This window comes from Leucoraja erinacea, chromosome 50, assembly GCF_028641065.1.
Source record: "Leucoraja erinacea ecotype New England chromosome 50, Leri_hhj_1, whole genome shotgun sequence".
NCBI lineage: Eukaryota > Metazoa > Chordata > Chondrichthyes > Rajiformes > Rajidae > Leucoraja > Leucoraja erinaceus.
In genome coordinates, this window is record NC_073426.1 from 1,184,793 (window position 1) to 1,195,206 (window position 10,414).

The 10,414-nt window shown below is 49.3% G+C and overlaps 1 protein-coding gene across 2 annotated transcripts; it reads left to right on the plus strand.

Moving 5' to 3' along the window:
• The first annotated feature begins 381 nt into the window (after positions 1-381).
• On the plus strand, positions 382-4,464 carry LOC129715064 (zinc finger protein 551-like). Of its 2 annotated transcripts, none has more exons than XM_055664904.1 (2): positions 382-513; positions 2,364-4,464. In XM_055664904.1, the coding sequence occupies exon 2, from the start codon at positions 2,494-2,496 to the stop codon at positions 3,466-3,468; it is 975 nt and encodes a 324-aa protein (XP_055520879.1). In that variant the 5' UTR covers positions 382-513; positions 2,364-2,493; the 3' UTR covers positions 3,469-4,464. The 2 variants fall into 2 exon arrangements, with proteins under 2 accessions (XP_055520879.1, XP_055520880.1); XM_055664905.1 differs by lacking the exon at positions 382-513 and adding an exon at positions 526-909.
• The last annotated feature ends 5,950 nt before the right edge of the window (positions 4,465-10,414 follow it).

A 10,414-nucleotide genomic window follows, 5' to 3' on the forward strand; every position in this document is an offset into this window, starting at 1 on the left:
TTAACTTTTTTGTCAATGATTAGTGATGTACAGCACTTTGTTGCAGCTATGTTTGTTTTTAAAGTGCTCTATAAATAAAATTATTATTATTATTATTATTATTTTGTAGTCTGCACACCCTTGCGGTTTTAGCTCAGGTTTGCAGCCTCTGCAGCTGCTGTGATTGTTTCCCCTTCCCGCCCCCCTCCCCCCACGTGGTGCAGGAGCCGCGGGGGCGGGCTAGCCGCGCCAAGGCAACCGTTGCTAGGGCGGGATGGGCGGCTCCGATTGGCGGAGGGCACAGTGTTTACGAGGGGCGGGGCTACGGCTCGACCTATCTTAGGACGCGGTCACATGCGGTGGGGGGCGGGACTTGGTGCGTTGTGACGTTGCGGCCGGGGGCGGTGGGACCTGCTCCAATTGGCCGCTGGCGCTGCCCGTCAGTGGGGGGGGCGGGACACAGTGGCCGGTCACGTGAGGCGGGTCCGTGCGGCGTGACAGGAGGAGACTTCCCTCACAGCGCCGGGAGCTCAGGTGGGATTAGGCGCCGCCACTCGGCCCGCGTCCTTTTCCCACCCCTTCCTCGCTTCCCGAGGGCGACCCGAGGCGAGCGGGGCGAGGGAAAGTCAAGTCGGGACGCCCTCTGGTCCTCCGACTGTGGCTCCGACCTGGCGTCGGGAGGCCGCGGCGCAACGTTTCTCGTTTCTCTGCCTGCAGCGACCCCTGTCTATTGAAGGGCTCGGTGCAGCGCCTCTAGTCCTCCCAAGTCCAGCGCCCTCTTGGCGTCGGGAGGCCACTGTGCAGCGTCGCTGGTCCAGCGACTGTAGCGCCCCCTGGCGGCGGCGGAAGGCCACGTTCCCCACAGACGCTGTTCGACCTGCTGCGTTATTCCAGCACTCTGACCTTCTTTCCAAAGATCCTATAGCAGAAGTAAGGAGTAAGCTATCTTGCTCCGCTATAGGATATTTGCTTCTTTCCATGATGCATGCCGCCTCCCACGTGACTCAGCGCCAATCACCGGGTGATAGAAACATAGAAAATAGGTGCAGGAGTAGGCCATTCGGCCCTTCAAGCCTGCACCGCCATTCAATTTGATCATGGCTGATCATCCAACTCAGTATCCTGTACCTGCCTTCTCTCCATACCCCCTGATCCCTTTAGCCACAAGGGCCACATCTAACTCCCTCTTAAATATAGACAATGAACTGGCCTCTACTACCTTCTGTGGCAGAGAATTCCAGAGATTCACCACTCTGTGTAAAAAATGTTTTCCTCATCTCGGTCCTAAAAGATTTCCCCCTTATCTTTAACCTTGTTCTGGACTTCCCCAACATCGGGAACAATCTTCCTGCATCTAGCCTGTCCAACCTCTTAAGAATTTTGTAAGTTTCTATAAGATCCCCCCCTCAATCTTCTAAATTCTAACGAGTACAAGCCGAGTCTATCCAGTTTTTCTTCATATGAAAGTCCTACATCCCAGGAATCTGGTGAACCTTCTCTGTACTCCCTCTATGGCAAGAATGTCTTTCCTCAGATTAGGAGACCAAAACTGTACGCAGTACTCCAGGTGTGGTCTCACCAAGACCCTGTACAACTGCAGTTGAACCTCCCTGCTCCTATACTCAAATCCTTTTGCTATGATTGCTAACATACCATTCGCTTTCTTCACTGCCTGCTGCACCTGCATGCCTACTTTCTAATGGCTGGTGTACCATGACACCCAGGTCTCGTTGCATCTCCCCTTTTCCTAATCGGCAACCATTCAGATAATAGTCTACTTTCCTGTTTTTGCCACCAAAGTGGATAACCTCACATTTATCCACATTATCTGCCATGCACTTGCCCACTCACCCAGCCTACCCAAGTCACATTGCAGCCTCCTAGCATCCTCCTCACAGCCAACACTGCCCCCCAGCTTCATGTCATCCGCAAACTTGGAGATGTTGCATTCAGTTCCCTCATCCAGATCATTAATATATATTGTAAATAGCTGGGGTCCCAGCACTGAGCCTTGCGGTACCCCACTAGTCACTGGCTGCCACAGTGAAAAGGACCCGTTTACTCCTACTCTTTACTTCCTGTCTGCCAGCCAGTTCTCTATCCACATCATATACTGAACCCCCAAAACCGTGTGCTTTGCCGGCATCCCCCTCGGATTGGGGTGACGTCAGGGTGCTGGTCGTGCGTGTGGCAGACGTGCGGCTCGACGCTGTGCCCGGATGCTCAGCGCCTCCAGGTCGGTGCGCCCCCCCCCCCCTTCTCTCCCCTCCCTCACCCCCCCCATTCTCACCCCCTCCTGCCCCCCACTTCGAGCACTAGTAATGTTCAGGCGTTAGTAATGTCCTGTTTACCAGCTTGTTGACCCTCTGTGTTCCCTCCTGCAGGGTTTAGGAGCCGTTGCTGTGGACAGAGAGACGGGGACGTGAGCGGCCATAGGGCGCCGGCCGGTGAGACCCAGCATATGCTCAATGTGCGGGCTGAGCTTCGAGGGTCCAAGCTTCGGTGGAGGACCACATGACGGGGCACAATAAAGAGAAGCGTTATGAGTGCGACGTGTGTGGCAAGACCTGGCAGTACCCGAGCCGGCTGGAGACCCACCGGCGGGTTCACACGGGTGAACGCCCCTTCGACTGCTATGACTGTGGCAAGGAATTCAAGGGGGCGCAGGAGCTGAAGATGCACCGGCGGGTGCACACGGGCGAGAAGCCCTATGGCTGCTCCACCTGCGGCAAGACCTTTGCCTGGTTGACGGGGCTACAACGGCACCGGCTGGTGCACAGCAGTGAGCGGCCCTTCACCTGCTCCGACTGCGGCAAAGGCTTCAAGTCGTCCACGATCCTGAAGGTGCACAGGCGGCTGCACACCGGGGAGCGGCCCTATACCTGCAGGGACTGCGGCAAAGGTTTCACCTGCTCCAACAGCCTGCTGGAGCACCAGGGCACCCACACTGGCCAGCGCCCCTACACCTGCACCCAGTGTGGCAAGGGCTTCACCCACTTCTCCAAGCTGCTGTCCCACCAGCAGGTGCACTCCGGCAAGAGGCCCTTTGGCTGCTCCGACTGTGGCATGGACTTCAAAAGGGCACAAGAGCTGAAGATCCACCGGCGGATGCACACGGGCGAGAAGCCCTATCGCTGCTCCATCTGCGACAAGAGATTTGCCTGGTTGTCGGGGCTACGACGGCACCGGCGGGTGCACAGCAGTGAGCGGCCCTTCACCTGCTCCGACTGCGGCAAAGGCTTCAAGTCGTCCACGAACCTGACGGTGCATAGGCGTCTGCACACCGGAGAGCGGCCCTACACCTGTTGCGACTGCGGCAAGGGCTTCACCCGCTCTGACAGCATGCTGGAGCACCAGCGCACCCACACCAGCGAGCGCCCCTACACCTGCGCCCAGTGCGGCAAGGGCTTCTCCAACTCCTCCAACCTGCTGTTCCACCAGCGTGTACACGCCGGCGACCATCCCGTCCCTAGCCCGTTGTGTGTTTAGCGCTTTGCCATGGCCTCCCACGCCCTGTCTCACCAGCGCGTGCACACCAGTGGCCAGCCCTGCGACCGCCCGTACTGCGGTGAGGCTTTTGACAGCTCGCGGGGGTTGTGGCATCTCCGGTGAGCCCATGCTGGTGAGCAGCTGCTCCCACTGCGGCAAGTGTTTCAAGAGCGCACGGGGGCTGCGGGAGCACCAGCGGATTTACACACCGGAGATAGAGCCTTTATGTGCGCTGAGTGTGGCAAGGGTTTCACCCACATGTCCAGTCTGTGGCAGCACCAGCGTACCCACAGCGGTGAGCGCCCCTTCACCTGCCCGCTCTTTGGCAAGGCCTTTGCCCGCTCCTCCAGCCTACTGGCACACCGCCACGTGGATAGGCACTGTTTAAGTAGACATAAAATGCTGGAAGGAATGGGTAATGTTTCAGATCGAGACCCTCTTCAGTCTCGACCAGAAATGTCGCCCATTCCTGCAATGCTGAGTTACTCCAGCACACTGTGAAATGTCACCTATCCGTGTTCTCCACAGATGGTGCCAGACCTGCCGAGTTACTGCAGCATTTCGTGTTATAGTGTGCAAACAGGCCCTTCAGCCCACTTGCCCACACCGTCCAGTATGTCCAAGCTACAATAGTCCCACTTGCCTGCGTTTGGTCCATATCCCTCCAAACCTGTCCTATCCATGTCCCTGTCTTAATTGTTTCTTAAATGTTGGGATAGTCCCAGGCTCAACATCTGGCAGCTTGTTCCATACACCCACCACCCTTAATGCCCCTCAGATTCCCCTCCACCTTGAACCCATGACCTCTGGTTCTCGATTCCCCCACTCTGGGCAAGAGGTTGTAATTGTAATTGTAATTGTAAATCTTTATTGTCATTTCCTGAGTATTCGCATACTCAGAGGAAACAAAAAAAACGTTTCTCAACCAGTGTCCATTCAGTTTTCATTACAAAATAAATAGCAATTAAAATTAAAATACATGTCATGAACAATTTAACCCTCTAATAACATTCAATAACATTCAACAGCCGTTCCGACCGGCAGCGGCACAACAGTGGCTCTGCTGCAGTGTGGGGTGTTTGTGCGCGATACTTGGCAGGGGGGAAAGTTCATTTAACAGTCTTATAGCCTGTGGGAAGAAGCTGAGGAGCATCCTGCTGGTTTTGCAGCTGATGCTCCTGTACCTCTTCCCAGATGGGAGGATGGTGAAAAAGTCATGCGATGGGTGGTAAGGGTCTTTGATGATGGAGATGGCTCTGTTGATGCATCTCTTCTTGTATATGTCCAGCAGGAAGGGGAGTGGAGCACCAATAATCCTGCTTGCGGTCTTCACTATCCTGTCCAGTTGGTGCCGTTCGTACGCCTTGCAGCTCCCGAACCAGGAAGTGATGCCGTATGTCAGTGTGCTCTCGACAGTCCCCCTGTAAAAAGTCCGTAGATGTGTGGTGGGGAGGCCTGCTTTCCGTAGTCTTCGGAGGGGGTGAAGTCGCTGCTGGGCTCTCTTGACCAGAGCTGTGGTGTTGGCCGTGGACGTCAGGTCATCAGACAGGTGTAGTCCTAAGAACTTCATGCTGCTGACCCTTTCCACATCAGCTCCGTCGATGTGCAAAGGTGCATGGTGATGTTTCCCCGCCCTCCTGATTCTGTGCATCTAACTAAATTGTGTTCCATGCAAGATTCCAGCATCTGCAGTTTCTTGTATCTCGCTCACTTCTGAAGAAGAGTCTCGACCGGAAACATCGCCCATTTCTTCTCTCTAGAGATGCTGAGTTACTCCAACATTCTGTATCCACCTGTCACTTGCCAGGCTTTGTCCAGCCCCCATCTCTCTTTTCCAGCTTCCTCCCCCCAACCTCTCCAATCAGTCTGAAGAAGGGTCCTGACTCAAAACGTCGTCTGTTCATTCCCTCTAAAGCGATGGAGGAACTCAGTGGGTCAGGCCGCATCTGTAGAGGGAAGGGAATCTAAGGCGACCACTCCCACCTCTCCTTTTCAACTTTCTCCACCCCCCACACCAAGCAGTCTGAAGAAGGGTCTTGACCTAGAATGTTGCCTGTCCATGCTCTTCGGAGGTGCAAGTTACTCGAGGAGATTGTGGCTCTTTTTGTAAACCAGCATCTGCTGTTCCTTGTATCTAGACTAGGCGTGCATTTCCTCATACACTTGGCCTAAGTTATGGGCCTCGGAGCCTGTCAAGTAAAGGCCTACTGGAGTCAGGCTCCTGTTGCTAGAGAATGCCCAGTCTGTTGTCAAGGAAGGCCTACTGCCAACAGGCTTCTGTTGCGAAGGATGATCTCCTGGTATCAAACTCCCGTTGCTAAGAAACTCACACAGAAACGCTCCCACACTCCAGCACTAATAAATTCAACTTTTTGCCAGCCATGAGTTGCTGTTCCTCCAGTTTGCGTGTCACCTCGCACATCTCACACCAAATGCTTCTAGTAGTTATGGGGACCAGAATAGCACACCACACTACCCAAGTATTGTCCCAGCCACACACACACATACACCGACATCTTACGTACAGCTCTCTCTAACATGATGTCTGTCCTAACTAACTCGTGCACTCAATGCTCTGACTGATGAAGAAGGTGAGCAAGCTTGACAAATTGCTGCTGCTGCTTCTTTATCACCCCGCTGTCTGTCTATCTGTGTGTTATCACTTTCAGAGAATTATGCACACGTACTATTTTCTCTCTCCCTTCTCTCTCTCTCTAAGTTTATAGACAGCAGCAGCAGCAAAATCTGTGATGTACAGGACTTTAAAAGGAAGCCTGACCTTCTGAAATTGCAGCAGGGTCTGGATCAACTGGAAATGTGAGCCAAGGAATAATGGCAGATTGAATTTAACTTGGACAAGTGCAAAGTGGGAAGTTAAATCAGTGCAGCAGCAGCAGGACTTACACTGGAAATGGCAGCAGAACCCCAGAGAATGTTGTAGGAGGACACAGAGACCGCCGAATAGTACGAGTGCATGATTCTCTGAAAGTGATAAACAGGGTGATGAAGAAGCAGTTTGTCAAACTTGTCTTCATCAGTCAGAGCGTTGAGTACGAGACTTGGTACAAGAGCTGTACAAAAAATGTTGGTACATTAAAAAAAGAGGGGGAGAGAGAGGAGGGAGGGAGGATAGGGAGAGGGGAGAGTAGGAGAAAGAGTGAGAGGGAGAGAGAGAATGATTACATACAAAAATGACATACAAAAGCACAGTAATTTGCTTCCAAAAGCACAATTACATACAAAAGCATAATACAGTTTAAAATCAAGAATAGAGAGGTCCCTCTCTCCCTCCCTTCTCTCCCCCTCCCCTCTCTCTCCCCCCAACTTCTCTCCCCTCTCACTTTACCCCCTCTCCCCTCTCTCCCCCTTTCTCCCTCTCTTCCCCACCCTCCTCCCTCTCCCCTCTCTCTCTTCTCCCTCCCTCTCCCCTCTTTACTATCTCCCCCTCTCTCACACAGACAGGTTTAACACTCGCACACACTCTCACGTTTTAAACTCTTCCTGAAATGCGCAGAGTGAAAATGAAAGTAGCAAAGGACATAAATGGAGGTATAAACTGTTTGAAATATTCCCAGCTAGTGAGGAGGGAAACTTGGGATCAATGCGGTGAAATGTCACTCAGGATTATCATACTCCTGCTGCTCACCTTTGCTGGTGAGTGTGAGTGTGTACACCTGCGTGAGAGAGAGAGATGAGATGGTGCAGAGAGGGGCGAGAGAAGAGAGGGAGAGGGAGTGTGAGAGCAAGAGAGAGAGATTGTGAGAGAGCAAGATAGATTAATCTTGTGTGTATGAGATTAAATGGTTTTCATTAAACTGTAAAATTCCACTGCGTAGTCTTTATCCTTTTACGGGGAGAGAGTTCACGGTTCCCTGCTCCCCCTAACAGCTCAAAGGTAGAGAGAAAGAGAAATTTAGTTTTAGAGATACAGCGCGGAAACTGGCCCTTCGGCCCACCGACCAGCGATCGCCCGTTCACACTAGTTTAGAGATACCGTGCGGATAGGGGAGTAAAGGAGGTGGGTGGGGTGTGCAGCAACTGAGTTTTTTATTGAGGGTCAGCGGACGCTGGTCACTGTTCAGTTCTTATATCTGTGATTCGCTCTGCGACCCCGAGCTTGTTCAAACTTCCCCCCTTTCGAACGGATGTAGAGAGGAGATAAAGAGAGAGGTAGGTACCGGAGCGGGAGGGGGGGGGGGGGGGGGGGGGGGAGGAGAGGGGTGATAGAGGGGTGGCTCGAGGGGCTGAATGACCTACACCAGCACAAATTTCCCCTGTTTCTAGGTCTCCACTAGATCTCTCTCGTAGGTCGATACCCCGACCACATTACTAAAAAAACGCTTGAAGCAAAAAAAAAATCTCCATGTTCTAGATGAGTTTGTGCAAATTTGTCTGTGTGATATTGTACCACATTGATGCTGAGCCACATGAGTTGGATATCAATAAATATACTGTGAATTTACAAGGAAATCTTTTAGTCTGGGCTCATGTTTTAATGTCTAGTTTGGAGATACATGGCGCTGTGATTGGATGCTGATCCGAGACAGATTGTGATTGGTCAGATTCCCTGATTGGTCAGTGCATTTCCGCTGCGAGTCAGAGGCGGGACTTCTGGTGATATCCGGGGCCGAGATTGGTCCTGCTCCTTGTCAGTCAGCGACACAAGTCAGCGATTGGTCTAGTCAAAGCCCCGCGTCACATCACAATGGCCACTCACACTTACTGCGTTTCCACTTTGAAGGAAATTACCCAAAATTCTGGAAATTCTGGTTGTCTTCTGGTAATTTTAGGAAAATTAAATAATTTGGGGAAATTTCTCGGCCCGGTCACCCAGTAAGCCTTCCCCCACTGCGCATGTGCGACTGCTGCCCCAACTGCCCACGGCAGATACTGTGCACACTGTGCACACGCGGGGAGACGCAAAGCATATGTTACAAAATTTGAGATTCTAAAAATCAAGCCTGTAATTTATCCCATCAGATAAAGCATAAAAACAACTTTAATTTGATACCTAATTCACTTTCATATCTTCAGTATTAAAAAGGTTATGGTCATTTTCATACTTGGAAATTAGCATTTCCATTGACTTAACACAAAAGCTGTGATCGAGGACAGTCAAAAGCCCATAACTTTCTTAAAAATTAAGAGAACTGAATGACATTTTCAGTTATTATAGATTGAAGCATTCGGAAACAAATATAAAAACATCTTACTTGGATGACCTAAAATTAAAGCATATAATTAGTTAGTTACGTAATTGTAGCTAATTACAAAATTGACTGTAATAGTAATAAACATCTAGACTGCCTTGAAAATTAAAAAATGTGATATTCTCAAGATCAGAACTTTAATATTATTGTATTATATGCTGTAAGTCCGTAACAGATAGGTAAGTAAGTTACAATTTCTAGCAATAAACTAAGTCTTTAAGGAGAAGATCAGTTGCTAGTTGGTACATTGGCATATAATAATCAGTGGCATCATCACACTCCTCAGATTGTAACCAATAAGCAACTCTGTACACCTTGTTTTTCATCATCTTTTCAATTTTGGCATTGTAAACTACATGTTTTTGCTCTTCAAATCATGCATGACATGCCTTTCTGCCCACTACTTTCCCATTAAGAATGTCCTGTAGATCATCACATTTGGAGTAGTACAAATTCGGATAATCTCTGCGAATGCTGTCTAAATCAGTCTCTTTTGCTGGGCATTTGGATTGCCAATTTTGCATTCCTTCTTCTGAGACATCCGTTTAAAATGTAAAGGGAAAAAAAACACTGAACAGCATTAACAGAAACAAGTTTTTTTTTGCAGTTTTAGAAAAAAGGTAGAAATGATAAAGTTAAACGCTAAAACAAATAGTAAATACCCAACAAACAATTCATATTCATCAGTTTCATCAAATCAATTAAATTCATCTAATCAATCTAAATTCATCTAAATTACTAGATCTAAACATCTATCCATTTCTTAAGAAATGGTTAAAATGTTTAAATAACCTAAGTATACAAATAACAAACTGATCCCATTCACACAAGAATTCACAATATAACATGATTTTTGAATCTCACGTTGTCATGAATTTATATGCCAAACGGAAGGAATTTCATGTTTTATTCCCATAAATTAATATAGTAACATCTACTCTCAATATAATCAAAATTATTATTTTTTGCACAATACATGTGACTAAAACTGTTGTGGATATTTAGTATAACAATATTAATTATGGATAGACAATAACAAAATATAGACGATTTAATGCTATTATGACATGATTGCCCCAAAAAAAGAGAATTTTAATCATCTTGAGAGTGAGTGTTTCTGGAATGTGATCGATTGGAACGTTGCCGTTGCCGTGAATTTGAAGCCCATATCGGCAGGGAAGACACGACTGATTCGTATGGGGCCCAAGTAAACATTTTCACATCGTAAAATTAGATTAAAGTCACCCTAAGAAGCAAGATTATATGTTAAAGATACGACTTACCTTTTGTTTTGTCCTGATATTGCGATCCGTGACCGAGAAGTCGCTTTTTACTTTAATCCAGCGATTAAATTGTCCAGCGATTTAAAAACAAAAATGGGAACGGAAGTCTGATCGATTATTCTTCATCAACTACCAGCCCGAGGAAATCCCTGTCCGACAAGCCTGCATTTTAATCCCGCCCACCCCCATCAAAGGCTCTGGAGTCGCGCACACAGCCAGTGGCAGATCTGGAGCGCAGCTGAAGGTAGGTTTTGTAACATCGTTACGCAAACGGGTCCAATCTGGCCCACTGGATGATTTGGGGGAAAAAAGTATGTATATTTACGACCTGTACCTGTGCTGGTGTGGGGGGCCCGTTAGCCGCGTCACAATTGAAAATGGCGCCAATGTAGGGATGCAAAATAATGCCATCTCCCCGCGCGTGCAGTGGGCCTGGTATCCGCATGTGCGCAG

Excerpts from the sequence above, each read along its gene's own strand:
- LOC129715064 (XM_055664904.1), top strand. The coding sequence starts at position 2,494 with ATGACGGGGCACAATAAAGAGAAGCGTTATGAGTGCGACGTGTGTGGC.